Source organism: Cherax quadricarinatus, chromosome 1, assembly GCF_038502225.1.
Source record: "Cherax quadricarinatus isolate ZL_2023a chromosome 1, ASM3850222v1, whole genome shotgun sequence".
NCBI classification, from domain to species: domain Eukaryota; kingdom Metazoa; phylum Arthropoda; class Malacostraca; order Decapoda; family Parastacidae; genus Cherax; species Cherax quadricarinatus.
This window is the reverse complement of record NC_091292.1, coordinates 23,868,437-23,890,339: the sequence shown is the minus strand read 5'-3', so window position 1 is coordinate 23,890,339 and position 21,903 is coordinate 23,868,437. Positions and strand designations below refer to the sequence as shown.

Genomic DNA, 21,903 nt, shown 5'->3' with positions numbered 1-21,903 from the left:
AAAACAACAGGGAGCCAGAAGTGGTTCCAATGAGCTAACGTGGCATTCAATCAGTTTCTTGAGTGCGAGGGCAGTGACCTTAATGAAATACATTTGGAATGGATGTAGTGAAGGTCAACTCAGTTCGTGATTTCAAAAGTAGGTAAAAGGGGGACACATAAGGGAAGTGAGTAACCTAATCTTGTTTACTGAAGCGCAAAGACGAGTCATAGGAGCTGGAGTTCAACTCCCGCAGACATCATTACATTAATACACGCATTCCCATTTTCTCCCTCCAGCCTCCCTCAGTGAGTGCAGATAGTAGAAAGTGGTAGTGGGGGTGCATGCAGAATAAGGGGGGAGGGTTTGGGGAGGTACTGGGGAAGAAGGGAGGGGAAGTCCTATCTGATAGACGGGATAGTACCCGATCGTGATCTTAACTCAGCTATACCAAGGGTTCAGGTGGGGTACATGCAACTCAGTTACCAAAACTTGTCCTCCCTGTTCCTCATTCTCCCGACCTCGCCTCTTCCTCACGCTCACACTCTCTGTCCCGCCCTCTCACTTTTCATTTTCTCCCTCTCTACCCTTCTCCCATAATTTTAGAGCATCAGGAGTGTGCTGCTTCCTTGATAAGTTACATAAAGCAACAGACGGCTATGTTTCCTTCTCGTATTCCATCACAAAGGATGTATTGCAAACAAGAATTAATGAAATGCATCAGGCTGAGCGATGACGATATCGTCAAGTCTTCTACCATGGGTTCGGTAAATATGCAAACTTTAAATGATTTAGCTCCAGCTGGGTTGCTGTTACTGTTATGTGAGAATTACCTTTCTCAGGATAACCAGTCTCACACAGAGCAGAAATGGAATTATGAGAATATAATCCTAATCGCAGAAAATAAAATAAAATAGGCAGGCGCGCTTGCACGCACGCACACACACACACACACACACACACACACACACACACACACACACACACACACACACACACACACACACACACACACACACACACACACCTTTTTAAAAAAGGAGACAGAAAATAGGCACTAAACTATAGACCAGTGTCACTGACGTGTATAGTATGCAAAGTCACGGAGAAGATTATCAGGAGGAGAGTGGTGGAGCACCTGGAATTGAACAAGAGTATAAACACCAACCAACACGAATTTATGAAAGGCAAATCCTATATCACAAACCTTCTGGAGTTTTATGATAAAGTAACAAAAGTAAGACACGAGAGAGAGGAGTGGGTTGATTGCATCTTCTTGGACTATAAGAAGGCTTTTGACACAGTTCCTCACAAGAGATTAGTGCAGAAGCTAGTGGATCAGGCGTGTATAACAGGAAGGGCACTGCAATGGATCAGGGAATACCTGACAGGGTGTCAACAAGGAGTCATGGTACGTAATGAGATTTCACAGTGGGCACCTGTGACGAGCGGGGTCCCACAGGGGTCGGTCCTAGGACCAGTGCTATTTTTGGTATATGTGAATGACATGATGGAAGGGTTAGACTCAGAAGTGTCCTTGTTTGCAGATGATGTGAAGTTAATGAGGAGAATTAAATCAGATGAGGATCAGGTAGGACTTCAAAGAGACCTGGACAGACTGGACACCTGGTCAAACAACTGGCTTCTCGAATTTCACCCTGCCAAATGCAAAGTCATGAAGATCGGAGAAGGGCAAAGAAGACTGCAGAAAGAGCATAGGCTAGGTGGCCAACGACTGCTAACCTCGCTCAAGGAGAAAGATCTTGGGGTGAGTACAACACCGAGCACATCTCCAGAAGCACACATCAACCAGATAACTGCTGCAGCATATGGGCGCCTGGCAAACCTGAGAACATCGTTCCGATACCTTAGTAAGGAATCGTTCAAGACATTGTACACCGTGTACGTCAGGCCCATACTGGAGTATGCAGCTCCTGTTTGGAACCCGCACTTGATCAAGCACGTCATGAAATTAGAGAAAGTGCAAAGGTTTGCAAGAAGGTTAGTTCCAGAGCTAAGGGGATTGTCCTATGAAGAAAGTTTAAGGGAAATCGGCCTGACGACCCTGGAGGACAGGAGGGTTAGGGGAGACATGATAGCGACTTACAAAATACTGCGTGGAATAGACAAGGTGGACAGAGACAGGACACAGAAACAAGGGGTCACAATTGGAAGTTGAAGACTCAAATAAGTCAAAGGGATGTTAGGAAGTATTTCTTCAGTCATAGAGTAATCAGGAAGTGGAATACCCTAGCAAGTGAGATAGTGGAGGCAGGAACCATACATATCTTTAAGATGAGGTATGATAAAGCTCATGGAGCAGGGAGAGAAAGGACCTAGTAGCACTCGGTGAAGAGGCGGGGCCAGGAGCTGAGTCTCGACCCCTGCTACCACAATTAGGTGGGTGCAATTAGGTGAGTACACACACACAAATATCCTTGCAGGTTCAACGGTACTGAGCCACGAAGGTTATAATAATTTTTCAAACAGCATTTCTGTGGTAAGTTTGTATCAGCGGCACCAAATACTGTCTCACACCACAGTCTCGGGAGCTTTCATGGTACCTTTATTCTCATACCCCCAAAGCCATATAGCTCATAAACTCAAAATAAGTCATAATGAGTGAAATTATGTTATTAATGAATAACCAAAAGAAGGGACGAAGACTAAGAAGCGTTGAAGCTAAACTGAAGAGTTATTCTATAGTTATCTCAGAGGGATCAATAGCCTTAAATCGTTAGTATATTAAGTTTAAAGTCGCTCAGAATTTTCATAATCAGGTTATCAGCTTTGTCGGAGTGAAGCTAATCTCACGAGGTACTGTAAAATTATCACATGAAAAACAGTATTTAAATTTGTACAATTTCTTCCATAAAAAGGGCAAATTGGTACCTACACGGGTCAAAATCAATCCAAACTTTTCGCTAAGAAAAAAAAAGAAAGCAGTATGAGGTAAATGTGCTTCGGTATTTCGGAGAATACTTACCTGCAGACAGGTTTTTGAGAGGCTAAGTAAATCGCGGAATAGAACATGGAAATAAGGTGGATGATGTATTGAGTTAGCTGCGGAGGCTAAGAACTTTATCCATGGAAGGAAAAAGAAAAGGGAGGGAGGAGTGGGATATACAAGAGCATAATGGTACTAACATTATTATATGAGTTTCTAATATTGCGTCAGTCAAGATGGAGGGAGTGGATATGTCGCGCTTGAGGGCCATATGTGAGTATTATGCAAAGAATTTGGATTGTGGAGATTGGAAGACGGTTGGTTGCCAAAAACATAACTCAGAGGGTTGGGGAGGGGTTATTGAAGAGGTTTCCTCATCTAGAGAGGATGAAGCAAAAGAAAATAACTAGGAGAATATGTAACTCTGGAATGGAAGGAAGGATGAGTAGGGGTTGTCCCAGGAAGGGTTGGAGGGAGCAGGTAAAGGGGGTTTTAAGTGCTAGGGGCTTGACCATTCAACTAGTGCGAGCGCAGTAGAGCGCAGTAGAGTGGAGGTAAATGTGAACAAGGTGATAAATATTTATGAAGGGATTTAGGAAAACCGATTAGCCGAACTTGCTTCCTGGAGGTGGAAGGTACAGTAAGAAGTGTTAGAATGTTGCCCTCTGAGCTGTGTTGTTAGCACACGTCTACCAAGCCTGCTATTGACTGAATGATGGTGAAGGTATATCTCTTTTTTTTTATTTTGGTCACCCTAGCTCGGTTGAAGATGACCGGTATGACATCCTATGAGGGTTGCCTTCATAAACACACCTACCTCAGCTGATCTTTATTTCTTGCCAATATTGCAAGCTCTTGAAAAGTGTTGGCTGCAACATGAAAGGCCTAGAGCTATCACTCAACTTCCCCATGTGGTTATTTTGCATCTGTTATCACTCGTGTGCTATTATTGTGAGTGTGTATGTGTTCAGTCCATCAATCTTGTAGAAAGTACAGCATAGGGCCGTAGACGTGGCTTATATACTGTAGTGAGGTGACGTGAAGCAGATGGAGGCGGGGTCATAGTGGTACCATCCACTAGTGTACTCATTCTTTGTAACAAGATCCCATGATGCTGCCTAAGTGTCCTCACATAATTGTGGTTGCAGGGGCCGAGACTCAGCTCCTGGCGCCGCTTCTTCACTGACCGCTACTGGGCCCTCCCTCTCCCTGCTCAATGAGCTTTATCATACCTCGTCTTAAAAGTATGTATAGTTCCTGCCTCCACTACATCGCTTGCCAGACTATTCCACTTCCTAACAACTCTGTGGCTGAAGAAATACTTCCTAACATCCCTTTGACTCATCTGAGTCTTCAGTTTCTAATTATGACCCCTTGTTTCTGTGTCCCATCTCTGGAACATCCTGTCTCTGTCCACCTTGTCTATTCCACGCAATATTTTGTATGTCGTTATCATGTCTTCCCTGACCCTCCTGTCCTCCAGTGTCGTCAGGCCGATTTTCCTTAACCTCTCTTCGTAGGACATTTCCCTTAGCTCTGGAATCAGTCTTGTTGCAAACCTTTGTACATTCTCTAATTTCTTGACGTGTTTGATCAGGTGTGGGCTCCAAACTGGTGCTGCGTACTCCAGTATGGGCCTGGCGTACACAGTGTATAAAGTCTTGAACGATTCCTTACTGAGGTACCGGAACGCTATTCCCAGGTCTGCCAGGCGCCCATATTCCGCAGCAGTTATCTGGTTAATGTGTGCTTCTGGCGAAGTACTCGGTGTTATGGTCACACCAAGAGCTCTCTCCTTGAGTGAGGTTTGCAGTCTTTGGCTGCCTATCCCATACTCTGCGGTCTTCTTTGCCCTTCTCCGATATTCATGACTTGCATTTGGCGGGGTTAAATTTTAGGTACCAGTTGCTGCATCACGCGTCCAGCCTGTCCAGGTCTCTTTGTAGACCTGTCTGGTCCGCATCTGATTTAATTCTCCTCATTAACTTCACATTATCTGCAAACAGGGATACTTCTGAGCCTATCCCTTCCGTCATGTCGTTCACATATACCAAGAATAGCACTGGTCCCAGGACTGACCCTTGTGGGACCCCGCTCGCCACAGGCGCCCACTGTGATACCTCATTACGGACCATGACTCGCTGTTGCCTCCCTGTTAGGTATTCTCTGATCCATTGCAGTGTCCATCATGTTATATGTGCATGATCCTCTAGCTTCTGTACTAATCTCTTGTGAGGAACTGTGTCGAAGGCCTTCTTGCAAATCAAGAAAATGCAATCAACCCCCCCCTTTTCATTTCTGACTTCAGTTATCTTGTCATAAAACTCTAATAGGTTTGTGACACAGGATTTGCCTTCCAAGAATCAGTGCTGGCTGTCGTTTATAACCTTGTTCCGCTCCAAGTGTTCAACCACTCTTCTCTTGATAATCTTCTCCATTTCTTAAAGATGTGTGTGTAAATTATATATATATATATATATATATATATATATATATATATATATATATATATATATATATATATATATATATATATAATCTATATATGCTATTTTTTATTTTTTTATTAACACACTGGCCGATTCCCACCAAGGCAGGGTGGCCCGAAAAAGAAAAACTTTCTCCATCATTCACTCCATCACTGTCTTGCCAGAAGGGTGCTTTACACTACAGTTTTTAAACTGCAACATTAACACCCCTCCTTCAGAGTGCAGGCACTGTACTTCCCATCTCCAGGACTCAAGTCCGGCCTGCCGGTTTCCCTGAACCCCTTCATAAATGTTACTTTGCTCACACTCCAACAGCACGTCAAGTATTAAAAACCATTTGTCTCCATTCACTCCTATCAAACACGCTCATGCATGCATGCTAGAAGTCCAAGCCCCTCGCACACAAAACCTCCTTTACCCCCTCCCACCGCCCTATTTGTCCCTGTCGTGTCGAATAGGTAAAACTGGTCAATTAGCAAGAACTCATTTAAAATTAAGTCCTTTCTAAAATTCTCTTGTAGATTTAAAGGCATTTTTGATGTTAACATAAAAATTAATGATTTTGCACCAAAAGAACCTTAGGAAACTTACCTAACCTTATTATAACAAGCGCAATTTAATTTAGACTAATCCAACTAAATATATTTTAGATAAGTTTACAATAATTTTATAATAAACAAATATATATATATATATATATATATATATATATATATATATATATATATATATATATATATATATATATATATATATATATATCAAATTGAAGGGTACTCGAACCTACGAACCCTGGAACAAATTACTCAGTGCTGTACCAGCGTACCACACTGGTCCAATACCTTGGTACCCAGGTAACGCTAGATATTTTGCTCCAAGGTAGCCAGCCAACAGGCAGGCTCTCTCTTCCTCTCCTTCCTTCCCACCATTCTCCAACGCTACCTCCCTGACACTAACTTTTCTTCCCACTATGTCATGTCGTACAGAATAGGACCACAACACTGTTAATATATACAGTTTTGCTTAATAAAAAATAAAATTTCCCCTGAGGGGGATTTCTTCCCGCTCTCTTCTCACCTGAGGTAAGAAATGCGAAGAAAACATTTCCAGCTGATGGTTTTATATTTCCATATAAATGACATTCTTGCCCAGTGAAGCCACTGTTGGATTTTCTCTTGTCTCAAGTGAGGTGTATGATTCAACTACATTTTGGGTAACTTTACACTTAAAATTAATATATATATATATATATTATATAAACCACGAACAAGTGGTATTTAAGTAATAACACACTGCGGCTAACCGGGGTTAGAACCCGTGTTAACCCGCCTCGTGGGAAGCAAGTCAAAATTCACGACGCTCATAACCACTGGACAACTTGCCTCCATGTGCTCTCCTATGTGTCTTTTCCAGCTCAACTGTCTTGGGACACATCTGCTTGGGATTTCCTAAATATCACATTCTATTCATTGCATTGCTCCTGAAGAAGAGCTTACAACTACAGAACGAAAGGCCTTGAGCAACATAGCTCTTCTTCTAGTGGTTGATGTGCACATTATATATATATATATATATATATATATATATATATATATATATATATATATATATATATATATATATATATATATATATATATATGTCGTGCCGAATAGGCAGAACTTGCCATCTTGGCTTAAATAGCAACGCTCATCTTGCCATATAGGACAAGAGAAAATTTGTGTATGCAATAATTTCGCCAAAATCATTCTGAACCTAACGAAAAAAATATATTTCACTGCGTTTGTTTAGTACTAAATTATTGTAAACGTATTTAAAATATATTTAGTTGGGTTAGGCTAAAATAAATTGTGCTTGTTATAATAAGGTTAGGTAAGTTTTCTAAGATGCTTTTGGTGTAAAATTCAAAATTTTTACATTAACATTAACGAAAAAAATATATCTTTAAACGTATAAGAGAAAATTTCAGAAAGGACTTAATTTTAAATGAGTTCTTGCTAATTGACTAGTTTTACATATTCGGCACGACATATATATATATATATATATATATATATATATATATATATATATATATATATATATATATATATATATATATATATATATATATATATATATATATATATGTCGTGCCGAATATGTAAAACTGGTCAATTAGTAAGAACTCATTTAAAATTAAATCCTTTCAGAAATTTTCTCTTATACGTTTAAAGATATATTTTTTTTCATTAATATTAATGTAAAAAATTTTAATTTTGCTCCAAAAGAATCTTAGAAAACTTACCTAACCTTATTAAAACAAGAAAAATTTATTTTAGCCTAACCCAACTAAATATATTTTACATACGTTTACAATAATTTAGTACTAAACAAACACAATAAAATATTTTTTTTTCGTTTGGTTCAGAATGATTTTGGCGAAATTATTGCATACACAAATTTTCACTTCTCCTATATGGCAAGATGAACGTTGCTATTTAAGCCAAGATCGCAAGTTCTGCCTATTCGGCACGACATATATATATATATATATATATATATATATATATATATATATATATATATATATATATATATATATATATATATATATATATGAGAGTGAGAGAGAGAGAGAGAGAGAGAGAGAGAGAGAGAGAGAGAGAGAGAGAGAGAGAGAGAGAGAGAGAGAGAGAGAGAGTTTGAATGATGAGTTTTTTCTACAACTCTGTCCCCATGAAAACCAGTGCAACCAAATTTCTGTCCCAGACTTCATTGTACCCAATGTCGTGCCGAATAAGTAAAACTGGTCAATTAGCAAGAACTCTCATTTAAAATTAAGTCCTTTCTAAAATTTTTCCTTATACGTTTATAGATATATTTTTTCATTCATGTTAATGTAAAAATTAATAATTTTATACCAAAAGAACCTTAGAAAACTTACCTAACCTTATCATAACAAGCTCAATTTAATTTAACCTAATCCAACTAAATACATTTTAGACAAGTTTACAATAATTCAGTACTAAACAAACACAATGAAATATATTTTTTCGTTAGGTTTAGAATGATTTTTGCGAAATTATTGCATACACAAATTTTCGCTTGTCCTATATGGCAAGAAGAGCGTTGCTATTAAAGCCATAATCGTAAGTTTTACCTATTCGCTAACCACACACACACATACATTATATATATATATATATATATATATATATATATATATATATATATATATATATATATATATATATATATATATATATATATATATATGTGTGCAAGGAATTCGCGAGAGCAGGCGAAATATACACAAACACTGATCTCTGGATGAAGGAGACTCGAACCTACGAACCTTGTTCGTAGGCTCGAGCCTCCTTCAGCCAGAGATCAGTGTTTGTGTATATTTCGCCTGCTCTCGCGAATTCCTTGCATATATATATATATATATATATATATATATATATATATATATATATATATATATATATATATATATATATATTGCAACTAATCTCAGACACGCGATCTTAAGTATGCAAGACAAGCCACGAGGGGTGGAAATCTTAAGCTCAAGTATTTTCACACTCATCAGGAGCAATGTTGCAAGGCAGCATCATATATACCTGCTTATGCTCAATAATGACCCGCATGTAGACAAATTTGAAGGTGAATTTGTCTGTATATTTCGAGCCCCTCAATAGTGCCGGCGAGTACGGATCGTTAGTCAACGAGTGGGAAGTGAGGTGAGGGAGCAAGTCGGTGTGGTGTGTCAGGTGAGGGAGCAAGTCGGTGTGGTGTGTCAGGTGAGGGAACAAGTCGGTGTGGTGTGTCAGGTGAGGGAGCAAGTCGGTGTGGTGTGTCAGGTGAGGGAGCAAGTCGGTGTGGTGTGTCAGGTGAGGGAGCAAGTCGGTGTGGTGTCTCAGGTGAGGGAGCAAGTCGGTGAGGTGTGTCAGGTGAGGGAGCAAGTCGGTGTGGTGTGTCAGGTGAGGGAGCAAGTCGGTGTGGTGTGTCAGGTGAGGGAGCAAGTCGGTGAGGTGTGTCAGATGAGGGAGCAAGTCGGTGTGGTGTGTCAGGTGAGGGAGCAAGTCGGTGTGGTGTGTCAGGTGAAGGAGCAAGTCGGTGTGGTGTGTCAGGTGAGGGAGCAAGTCGGTGTGGTGTGTCAGGTGAGGGAGCAAGTCGGTGAGGTGTGTCAGGTGAGGGAGCAAGTCGGTGTGGTGTGTCAGGTGAAGGAGCAAGTCGGTGTGGTGTGTCAGGTGAGGGAGCAAGTCGGTGTGGTGTGTCAGGTGAGGGAGCAAGTCGGTGTGGTGTGTCAGGTGAGGGAGCAAGTCGGTGTGGTGTGTCAGGTGAGGGAGCAAGTCGGTGTGGTGTGTCAGGTGAGGGAGCAAGTCGGTGTGGTGTGTCAGGTGAGGGAGCAAGTCGGTGTGGTGTGTCAGGTGAGGGAGCAAGTCGGTGTGGTGTGTCAGGTGAGGGAGCAAGTCGGTGTGGTGTGTCAGGTGAGGGAGCAAGTCGGTGTGGTGTGTCAGGTGAGGGAGCAAGTCGGTGTGGTGTGTCAGGTGAGGGAGCAAGTCGGTGTGGTGTGTCAGGTGAGGGAGCAAGTCGGTGTGGTGTGTCAGGTGAGGGAGCAAGTCGGTGTGGTGTGTCAGGTGAGGGAGCAAGTCGGTGTGGTGTGTCAGGTGAGGGAGCAAGTCGGTGTGGTGTGTCAGGTGAGGGAGCAAGTCGGTGTGGTGTGTCAGGTGAGGGAGCAAGTCGGTGTGGTGTGTCAGGTGAGGGAGCAAGTCGGTGAGGTGTGTCAGGTGAGGGAGCAAGTCGGTGTGGTGTGTCAGGTGAGGGAGCAAGTCGGTGTGGTGTGTCAGGCGAGGGAGCAAGTCGGTGTGGTGTGTCAGGTGAGGGAGCAAGTCGGTGTGGTGTGTCAGGCGAGGGAGCAAGTCGGTGTGCTGTGTCAGGTGAGGGAGCAAGTCGGTGTGGTGTGTCAGGTGAGGGAGCAAGTCGGTGTGGTGTCTCAGGTGAGGGAGCAAGTCGGTGTGGTGTGTCAGGTGAGGGAGCAAGTCGGTGTGGTGTGTCAGGTGAGGGAGCAAGTCGGTGTGGTGTGTCAGGTGAGGGAGCAAGTCGGTGTGGTGTGTCAGGTGAGGGAACAAGTCGGTGTGGTGTGTCAGGTGAGGGAGCAAGTCGGTGTGGTGTGTCAGGTGAGGGAGCAAGTCGGTGTGGTGTGTCAGGTGATGGAGCAAGTCGGTGTGGTGTGTCAGGTGAGGGAGCAAGTCGGTGTGGTGTGTCAGGTGAGGGAGCAAGTCGGTGAGGTGTGTCAGGTGAGGGAGCAAGTCGGTGTGGTGTGTCAGGTGAAGGAGCAAGTCGGTGTGGTGTGTCAGGTGAGGGAACAAGTCGGTGTGGTGTGTCAGGTGAGGGAGCAAGTCGGTGTGGTGTGTCAGGTGAGGGAGCAAGTCGGTGTGGTGTGTCAGGTGAGGGAGCAAGTCGGTGTGGTGTGTCAGGTGAGGGAGCAAGTCGGTGTGGTGTGTCAGGTGAGTTAGCAAGTCGGTGTGGTGTGTCAGGTGAGGGAGCAAGTCGGTGTGGTGTGTCAGGTGAGGGAGCAAGTCGGTGTGGTGTGTCAGGTGAGGGAGCAAGTCGGTGTGGTGTGTCAGGTGAGGGAGCAAGTCGGTGTGGTGTGTCAGGTGAGGGAGCAAGTCGGTGTGGTGTGTCAGGTGAGGGAGCAAGTCGGTGTGGTGTGTCAGGTGAGGGAGCAAGTCGGTGTGGTGTGTCAGGTGAGGGAGCAAGTCGGTGTGGTGTGTCAGGTGAAGGAGCAAGTCGGTGTGGTGTGTCAGGTGAGGGAGCAAGTCGGTGTGGTGTGTCAGGTGAGGGAGCAAGTCGGTGAGGTGTGTCAGGTGAGGGAGCAAGTCGGTGTGGTGTGTCAGGTGAGGGAGCAAGTCGGTGTGGTGTGTCAGGCGAGGGAGCAAGTCGGTGTGGTGTGTCAGGCGAGGGAGCAAGTCGGTGTGGTGTGTCAGGTGAGGGAGCAAGTCGGTGTGGTGTGTCAGGTGAGGGAGCAAGTCGGTGTGGTGTGTCAGGTGAGGGAGCAAGTCGGTGTGGTGTCTCAGGTGAGGGAGCAAGTCGGTGTGGTGTGTCAGGTGAGGGAGCAAGTCGGTGTGGTGTGTCAGGTGAGGGAGCAAGTCGGTGTGGTGTGTCAGGTGAGGGAGCAAGTCGGTGTGGTGTGTCAGGTGAGGGAACAAGTCGGTGTGGTGTGTCAGGTGAGGGAGCAAGTCGGTGTGGTGTGTCAGGTGAGGGAGCAAGTCGGTGTGGTGTGTCAGGTGAGGGAGCAAGTCGGTGTGGTGTGTCAGGTGAGGGAGCAAGTCGGTGTGGTGTGTCAGGTGAGGGAGCAAGTCGGTGTGGTGTGTCAGGCGAGGGAGCAAGTCGGTGTGGTGTGTCAGGCGAGGGAGCAAGTCGGTGTGGTGTGTCAGGTGAGGGAGCAAGTCGGTGTGGTGTGTCAGGTGAGGGAGCAAGTCGGTGTGGTGTGTCAGGATAATATTCTTTTTGTTTCTTAAAAACAGTAATTTTAGCCTTATTCTTATGGAAAGTCACAAGAGATTATTTCACACATTCCTTTTTCTTCATAAATCCACCTTATTCCTCTGCAATCATGCTTTCTACCTTTCTCATCACTTTTTCAATAACAAATTTATCATTCACGTGACCAAGTATACTGAATCTCTTTTTTTCGCAAATCTTAGAGCAACAGTGAAGTCTATCACAAAGCAGAGAGGAATGGAAATATTTGTAAAACAAAAATTCCATTATGATGACAGATTTCCATGACATTTAGTCAACTGAATATCGTTAGAATAAAAAAAAACTGCCTTACCCTCGAGTGTAGTGGAGGCTAGCTAGCACAGTGATAATGTTGCTGCCTCACTTGCCAGGGTAACAACTGTGGGAGTTGTGCAATGTTATTGCCACTAAGGTTGAATATAACTGGCATCTTGTACCATGGAGTTGTAATAAAGTGACTGTGTCATACTATAATTCCTCTTCGAAGAACTGTGCTATGCACGAAGGCCACAATTTTTCTCAAAATTGTAAAGCAATATATTGAGAGGTTTATTGCATCCTTACATGTCACGGAGATTATTTTGGGGTCTTGTGAATTAAAATAAAAAAAGAAAGAAGTCAAATTACATATAGCCTGAATCTGTCAGTATTTCTGCGTCCATCCGTCGCAACAAAGGTCTACCCCGATCAATATTGTTACCACTGGAGGCTCTCATCCTCTTATCTCTCTGAAGAACAAAGGGCAGAAGATTCATTGACAAGTTCACATGTCCCGGAAACAATTTATGAAGCCGCTAGTTCGAGGCCACACAGGTAACGACGCAGGTAAGGGAAAAGCGGATGTGGAGGCAATGGTGGAAGAGACGACGAACTCGAGGCAACAGAGGGGTCATGATATGACTTCCCCAGATGCTCTTATCGGTAAAAATCATCGTAAAGCATCGGGAAGAGCTTTCACTGTATTGGACCTGGTTGTCTTAGGTGATGTAGGTGATCATAGTGGTTGGCAAGATGGCTTCCAAGGTCGCAGGGGTGGAATGGGGGAGTGAGAAAGGAAATGGTTTCCTGGAGCGCAAGACAAGTTTTTGCACTTGGGTGTGTACGGTGTGGCATCTGGACCCACAAGTGTAGCTGTGTGGCTGAGGAGAACCAGACCCAAGGCCAGGTGCCCAAATAAACTCCGGATTAATGTTATATTTTGATTGCGTTATTTAGTGCAAGGAGTGGCGGAGACTCTATACTCCGTATGTTAATATTACATTATATATTATATATATATCAATATATATATATATATATATATATATATATATATATATATATATATATATATATATATATATATATATTAAATATATATATAATCTTTAGCCGAACTGCAATTAAAGTTTAACCTTCTCAAAATTAAATTTTATGAATCAAAAGATATTTTTCAATAATAATTTATTTTTGCATAATTCTACTAAGTATATCATAGATCAGGTTAAGTTTAATATATATATATATATATATATATATATATATATATATATATATATATATATATATATATATATATATATATATATATATATATATATATATATATATTTATATGCAAGGAATTCGCAAGAGCAGGCGAAATATGCACAAACACTGATCTCTGGCTGAAGGATACTCGAATCTACGAACCTTGGAACAAGGTACGCAGTGTCCAGTGTGGGTAGATTGGTAAAGCACTGCGTACCTTGTTCCATGGTTCGTGTCTCCTTCAGCCAGAGATCAGTATATATATATATATATATATATATATATATATATATATATATATATATATATATATATATATATATATATATATATATATATATATAGACTGATTGTTACTGACTTATTGCATAAAAAAATTTTCATTCTGCTTGTTCAGCAAAAATGAATGTTCGTTCGTTCGTGTGAGTGTTCGTTCTTATCTATTAGTTCTTACTTATTTGTGGTTGCATGGGTAGAGTCTCAGCTCCTGGCCCCGCCTCTTCACTGCTCGCCACTAGGTCCACTCTCTCGCTTCTCCATTAGCTTTATCGTGTCTCTTCTTAAAACTATGTATGGATCCTGCCTCCACTACATCACTCTCCAGAATATTCCACTTCCTGACGACTCTATGACTGAAGAAATACTTCCTAACATCCCAGTGACTCATCTGAGTTTTCAACTTAAAGGTGTAACCCCTTGTTGCTGTGTTCCATCTCTGAAACATTCTATCTTTATCCACCTTGTCAGTTCCTCTCAGTAATTTGTATATCGTTATCATGTCCCTCCTATGTCTCCTGTCCTCCAGTGTCGTCAGGTTGATTTCCCTTAACCTCTCCTCGTACGACATACCCCTCAGTTCCGGGACTAGTCTTATTCGCAAACCTTTGCACTTTCTCTAATTTCTTGGCGTGCTTGACGAGGTGTGGATTCCATACTGGTGCTGCATACTCTAATATGGGCCTAACATACACGGTGTACGGTGTGCCAGGCACCCACATGGTGCAGCAGTTAATTGGATGTTGTGTGCCTCTGGAGATGTGCTCGATATTATACTCACTCCAAGATCCTTTTCCTTGAATGAGGTTTGCAGTCTTTGCCCCCCCTATTTGTACTCCGTCTGCGGTCTTCTTTGATCTTCCCCAATCTTCATGACTTTTCACTTGGCGCTGTTTAACTCCAGGAGCCAGTTGTTGGACCAGGCTTGCAGCCTGTCCAGATCCCTTTATAATTCTACCTGATACTCATCCACTTGAATTCTCATCGTCTGAAAACAGACACGTCAGAATCCATATCTTCCTCCATGTCATTCACATATACCAGAAGCAGCACCGGTCCCAGGACTGACCCATGTGGAGCCCCGCTCACCACAATCGCCCACTTTGACACTTCGCCACATACTATCACTCGATGTTTCCTTCCTGTCAGGTATTCTCTGATCCATTGCAGTGCCTTTCCTGTTATTCCTGCCGGCTCAAGTAGCTTTTGTACTAATCCCTTGTGTGGTACTGTGACGACAGCTTTCTTACCAAGAAAATGTAGTCTACCTGCTCTCCTCTCTCTCCCTTGTCTTATTATAAACAAAGACTCTCCCCTGCCTTGCTTCTGTTAGTTAGTTACCAGTAGTAGCTCAGTAGTAGCTCAGTAGTAGCTCAGTAGTAGCTCAGTAGCAGCTCAGTAGTAGCTCAGTAGTAGCTCAGTAGTAGCTCAGTAGTAGCTCAGTAGTAGCTCAGTAGTAGCTCAGTAGTAGCTCAGTAGCAGCTCAGTAGTAGCTCAGTAGTAGCTCAGTAGTAGCTCAGTAGTAGCTCAGTAGTAGCTCAGTAGTAGCTCAGTAGTAGCTCAGTAGTAGCTCAGTAGCAGCTCAGTAGTAGCTCAGTAGTAGCTCAGTAGTAGCTCAGTAGTAGGTGAGTAGTAGCTCAGTAGTAGCTCAGTAGTAGCTCAGTAGTAGCTCAGTAGTAGCTCAGTAGTAGCTCAGTAGCAGCTCAGTAGTAGCTCAGTAGTAGCTCAGTAGTAGCTCAGTAGTAGCTCAGTAGTAGCTCAGTAGTAGCTCAGTAGCAGCTCAGTAGTAGCTCAGTAGTAGCTCAGTAGTAGCTCAGTAGTAGCTCAGTAGCAGCTCAGTAGCAGCTCAGTAGTAGCTCAGTAGTAGCTCAGTAGTAGGTCAGTAGTAGGTCAGTATTAGCTCAGTAGTAGCTCAGTAGTAGCTCAGTAGTAGCTCAGTAGTAGCTCAGTAGTAGCTCAGTAGTAGCTCAGTAGTAGCTCAGTAGTAGCTCAGTAGTAGCTCAGTAGTAGGTCAGTATTAGCTCAGTAGTAGCTCAGTAGCAGCTCAGTAGTAGCTCAGTAGTAGCTCAGTAGTAGCTCAGTAGTAGCTCAGTAGTAGCTCAGTAGTAGCTCAGTAGTAGCTCAGTAGTAGGTTCAGGCAATGACTTTGTTTTTATGAGACGTCAGTTACAAAAACGATTCGTCTTGCTGCGTGCGTTTCACGTTACGTTTCTGGGTCCTCCCTGCAAGTAATGTCAGAGGATCGAACGCCTACCACAACTTGAGCTGAATGACCAGCACGGGTTTGGCGCTTCACAAATAAAGTACTTATTTCTACATCTCCCTTGTACTGTCTTTCCTCCCCTTTTATACTTATCAAGGTGGATGCTAACTAGATCCCTTCTTACTCTTTCCGCAGGTGCCTACATGTACTTGTTCACCCGCCAGGTGCTGCTGTGGCAGGCTTCCGATTACGGTCTGTGGGTCACCTACAAAAACCTACTGGCCACCCTAGGTGAGTGAGGCCTGATTCCTACCAAAAATTGTGAATAATTTTTTTCCCCGTTGATACTATCAAACAGCTTTCCTCCTTCACCTCTGGTACCGTCCCCTTGTTTATTTTGGGGCATTTCCCCTTCCTATCCTGTTAATATTATGTTCACAGAGCCACACAACTCCTGGGGAATACAAGACGATCAAGTTTCATCTGAGGAAGGGGAGAGTAACTCCAATTCCCCGAATCAAAAGCCATCCACTAGCATTAAGACATCATCTTTGAAAGGTTCCTTCCTACACAGTGACACTTCTCCCTACGTCGCTCTGTAGTAGCTGTTCTTCATCTTCTCTCTCATTCCATTTCAACTTTTCCTGCTCATTTCCTGCACAGTTGTCACTTCTCATCCTTGATTTTAATTTTCTATGTACTCGTCTCCAGTTCCCTGAAGCCTGAATACCTTCCATCCCCCCCCCCACATGCGCTGTATGATCCTACGGGTTTAGCGCTCCCCCATGATTAAAATAAATAAATATAAATATCTACTCGTCTTTCCCCCTTTCCTCACGAACCATTTTCTTACGGGCACCTGCTCTTTTTTTTAATAAATAAATTATTATATTTTGTTTTTTTGTGGCCACCCGTGCCACTGAGTGACCATTCATGACCCGTACAGTGACCTCCTGAAGTGATCTGGTGTTGGTGGTGTCCTCAGGATCCCTGGTGGCGGTGCCGGTGCTCAGCGCAGGACTCAAGGTATCCGATAACGTCTTGGCTTTGGTGGGCGCGTTCTCCTCAGTCTTCGACTACGTTCTTTACGGCCTCGTCACCCCAAGCACCTACTTCTTCATGTGGCTCGGTAAGTGTTTCATGTGAAGATCATCTTGCGTATTCTCTCTGTGGAATCCGACTCATCTCGTTACTACTTTGTCGATTCTCCTAATGAATTATCAAAACCACATTCCATTATCGCTGGTCTATAAGACACAATTTATTACCGATAAGAACATGCTTCTTTCATTGCAAAATCCCATAGCGGCAAATGAAAAAAAAAAACATGTTTGATGATCTAGAACCACACCTGTGATAACAGCACATTACTGCTGGTCTAGGAACTCTCTGCATTTGTGGTAGGATTTGGAGGAGAAGCAATGTTCAACAAGCAAGAAGCAGTACTAATTTCTCGCTGATTTTCTCTCTCTTTCGTATGTATCTCCCAGCGCCCTTGGCTGCTCTCTTGGTCAACTCGTGTGCCATCGCGATCCGTGCCTTGCTGTCCAAGTACGTGGCTCCTGATGAACTGGGTAAGTGTCTAGCATGTATGTGTGCTTAGTTACCGGCTCTTGAAAACACTTGTCGATAGACATCTAGCCTGTGTGTGTGTGTGTGTGTATGTGTGTGTGTGTTCATGTGCTTATATTACATTTTTTGGGAAGCGCTAAACCCTTATGTGTCATACAGGGCCTGAAGGTTAGGAGGCTGATCGTGTTTTTTTCGAGAATAGGGAAGGTAGGTTGAAGAAGAGTCCTTCACCAGCATCAAGGAATCCTACTGTAAAGTCCTGTACATACACATCTCAGGAACTGGCAAGTCCTCCAGGTTTTCCAGTTTGAATGAAACATATTGAGACATTTGTTGTTTGTTTGACCATCTCTGTTTCTTAATATTTTCGGTTATATAAGGCGCTTGAATTTTCCTTATGGAAGCTAGAAGCTCGTAAGGGGTCATACAGTGCCCGGAAACGAGAGGTAATCAAGTTTGACCGAAAGCAGAGAATGATAGATTGGTAACGGTCCGATCAGTATCTCCGCCAAATGCCAGATCACCTAGATTGCGATGGCTATATAGGCTAGCGTCCGCCGGCAGCAACGGCTTGGTTGACCAAGCAAGCACTGGGGTAGGCCTAGTCAAAGACTGGGCCGAGGGAGTGTTGACCCTCGGAAGGACAGACTGACATTCTTAGATTTTCATTTCCAAATTGCGAGCTGCTGCTGTTGTTGTTGTTATTCCGGCCACTGCATTGTTATTCTACTTATCATCCTTACTATTGCTATTCTGCACGTATCCTTCGTCTAGCCTTGTATTCTCATCTTATTCAGTGTCACTTATGCTCGCTTCATCAGTTACTCTGCAAGTTTGGCCATGACAATTCCTTCAGTATATTTTCTCGTGATGTATCTCATCAGTTGATATGTTCTTTTTACTTAGTGGTGTGACAGTTACCAAGAATGTTATAATGTTCCTTTAACTGAATTCTATTGTAAAATATAATAGCAGAATGTAGTTTAGATCATTCATGTATAGCTATACAACACTTATATCCCTACACCACGAAGGTATATTTGTATTGGAACGCAGATTCGGAAGCCAGAGTCAAACAATTTAGAATTTCTGTGTATGTATATATACACATAAAACATCTGATATATTCTGTTTTCTGGCGTTTGTTTATCAAGATTTCAATATTATGGTGTGACACAACAGAAAGACGAGTTATGGAGGGTAGGGGATCCTGTGCTTTAATGCTACTGTTATAAAGAGAGAGAGAGAGAGAGAGAGAGAGAGAGAGAGAGAGAGAGAGAGAGAGAGAGAGAGAGAGAGAGAGAGAGAGAGACAGAGACAGAGAGAGAGACAGAGAGACAGAGAGAGAGACAGAGAGACAGAGAGAGAGAGAGAGAGAGAGAGAGAGAGAGAGAGAGAGAGAGAGAGAGAGAGAGAGTCCTCTCCGCTTACTACTACTGTATAATGCGATCCTTCATTAACTACGTTTCCCCCACAGTGGACTTTATCAAGACACAAACATCAGTTTGTGACTTGATAAAGCTCACTGTTTGGGCGAAACGTAGTCAATAAAGGATCCCATTATAGTGCATTTGTGTATTTTTCCCTCTGTTCTTTGTCATTATGTTTGTTGACAATGTTGTTACCCAGAATTTTCCCTTTATTGGCGAGTGATAAATAGAAGACCGAAAAGTCTTTTTCTTTGTATTATTGAAATCTTGTTTGTCCAGATTCATGTTTCAGAGTTCTGGGCCTCGAACCAAGTAGTCAAAATACAGATTTTTTTTCAGTTTAAGCACAAAATTATTGTTACAAAGCCTAAGCCAATACCTATTAACGTACAGTTGGATGCAACTGACCGCACACTGTATTTTACAGCCATCGAGAGAGAAAAATTATGTGACAAATAGAGAAAGGTTTACAGAACGTTAATTAAAGTTACGGTTAACTACAGTTGTCACCCGTCAAGCACCAGAAAGTTGCCTTGTGTATAAATAACAGAACTTTGACTCTAAATCTATTTCGTATCGTGATTAATAAGAGAAGGCTTAACAATTTTTTACCGTTCAAAGCAGTTACAAGGAACTAATCATTCTGTATTAGTCCAGTGTATATACTAGCCGGTCCCCTCAAAATAAAAACAAGAAATAAATCCCTGGACAGTAGCTATATTATATTTATGCTGTGACATTCTGTTCTCCAGACCATGATCATAATTACTGTAAGACGCAGTAAACATCCCAGTAACACTTTTAAAATTAGCCTTCACAATATAATTGTGATGGTAGACGAGAGGCTGTCATTGTGATGTAATATTAACAAAATTGAGAAGCTTGTATTCCATTTTTGGGTTCAGTTTTACGTCTTGATTTCTTGGTTAAGATCCTTCCTGGAGAAGACCCGGGCCGGGACAGCACCGGCGAACCTACAAGAAGATTGAGGTCCGCTCAAAATTCCCTAAGATATCACTTCCCACCTCTCGTAATTACTCAGTCACTCTCTCATCACCTCACTTGCATAAATACTCTTCGATTTTACTTTCACTAAGCCACCTCAACCCTTCTTAACCTCTCGTTACTTCAGGTGCATCTGCCTTAATTCTTACAACTCTTCCCAGTACAAGTTCTCTCACGCATCTTAACTTTGTTTTTATTACATAATTAACCTCTTTAACATTTCCTCTACTTTTCTGCATATTCAAACAACCTATCTTCTTTTTTTAGTATTATGCTGTAAAAGGGGATATTATTATTATTATTATTATTATTATTATTATTATTATTATTATTATTATTATTATTATTATTATTATTATTATTATTCGTACGTATACAGTAATTGTGTAAACTTCTTTATATTCACCCATGATCTTCGTGATAAATTTTTCAATGCGTATGACAGAGTTTGCATATTTTATTTTTAATTTTTTTCACCGTCGTTCCCACACGGTGGAGATGGAGCAGAGAAGCTTCGGGAAGCTGTAAGGAAGCGTAATTCTTTTTTACCTGGATTGTCTGATAAACAGCTCTAATAACTGGCGTTGTCTATCTAATGTTTAAAAACAACGGGATTTTCTTTTTTTGTAATAACAATATGGTGTATTGTTTAAAAGTTTTTCTTATCTACAGTTACTGATGAAAATCTACTTTTTTTTTTGTCGTATTTCAATACTTATTACAGTTCTGGACATAGGATACCGTAGCTGGACTTGGGTTAGGATTAGGTGTGATGTTTATCGATTCCATGAAGGGATTATTAAGGCTGCATTTTACCCGAGACAATATTTCAAGACCATTGTTTAAAAGAGGGATTAGAGGATTGTTTAAAATAGGGATTAGGAGGATGGGCTGTGTGTATATACAAGGCCCATTCTCTTAATGTCTTAATCAGTGTCAGTAGCTTACTGTGGCTTACAATGCGTTTCGTTCCTGGAACCTGGATCACTTCTAACACAGAGGTTATAAAGTTAGTATACATAGGTGAAGAGTGAGGTGTGAGTGACGCATGGTGAGGACAGGTAGACAATGTGATCACGTGACTCCTGTGTTAATCAAGTGGTGCGTTGCCTGGTTGAGTATCATGTATGCTAATGTTTTTGAAATTTTCCATTTACCAGTAATATGTTATGTGATGTGGGTGACGGCAATTAACGAGGCTTCCAGTACCTTAAAGTACGCGTGTGTCCTCCACAGGGACTCCACGGGACATTTGATGAATTGGGATGAGGCACAACTCTTCCTTACCGAACAAGATCTTAGACGCCGACGATGTCTGGAAGCATCGCTAACAGCCGTTACCCACACCATAGAACATAATACTGGAAAGTAGAAATTTCCCAAAACATTAGCATACATGATACTCAACCAGGCAAAGCAGCACCTACCTAACAACACAGGAGTCAGGTGATCACATTGTCTACCTGTTCTCTCATCCTAATATGGCATTCTTCAGGTCACCATGTGTCCCTCACACCTCACGGTTCCCAGGCCGAAATGTTTTCTAATCAATATGTCCTGGTGTTTGCTCAAGTGTCTTTCTAAGCCAATTTGTCGGTATCTATTACCAAGGTTTATACTAAACTACGCCATGTCTATTTCATCATCGTAGTCTGACCTATAAACGGGTTTTATGAAATTACGTAAGTTATGCCAATCTGGTCCAAGGGTATTTTAAGCAATCTCTCTCACCCTTTCCCTCTTCCTTTCCCCCCCCCTCTCTCTCTATCTCTTCTTTCTAATTCGCAAGGGATATACATAATTAACTCTGAGAGTTCCTGCCGAGCATTTTACAACCAGTGTGTTATTATAATGCTCATCTCGGATTAGTTCTATCCACATCACTGTCAGATATGCTCAGCATGAGGTCAGGTTTGCAAGAGGCCGCTGCATCGCGTCCAGGCACACCTGTGAAAAGCTTCAGAGAGTTGCAACAGC

The 21,903-nt window shown here is 42.3% G+C and overlaps 1 protein-coding gene across 1 annotated transcript in view; it reads left to right on the top strand.

Moving 5' to 3' along the window:
* LOC128687615 (probable peptidoglycan muropeptide transporter SLC46) overlaps positions 1–21,903 on the top strand; it is a 99,105-nt gene that overhangs the window by 34,863 nt on the left and 42,339 nt on the right. Inside the window, exons 2-4 of the mRNA XM_053775170.2 lie at positions 16,115–16,210; positions 16,905–17,048; positions 17,410–17,493. Of these exons, the coding sequence (XP_053631145.2) occupies positions 16,115–16,210; positions 16,905–17,048; positions 17,410–17,493 (324 nt within the window). The remainder of the gene's footprint in view (positions 1–16,114; positions 16,211–16,904; positions 17,049–17,409; positions 17,494–21,903) is intronic.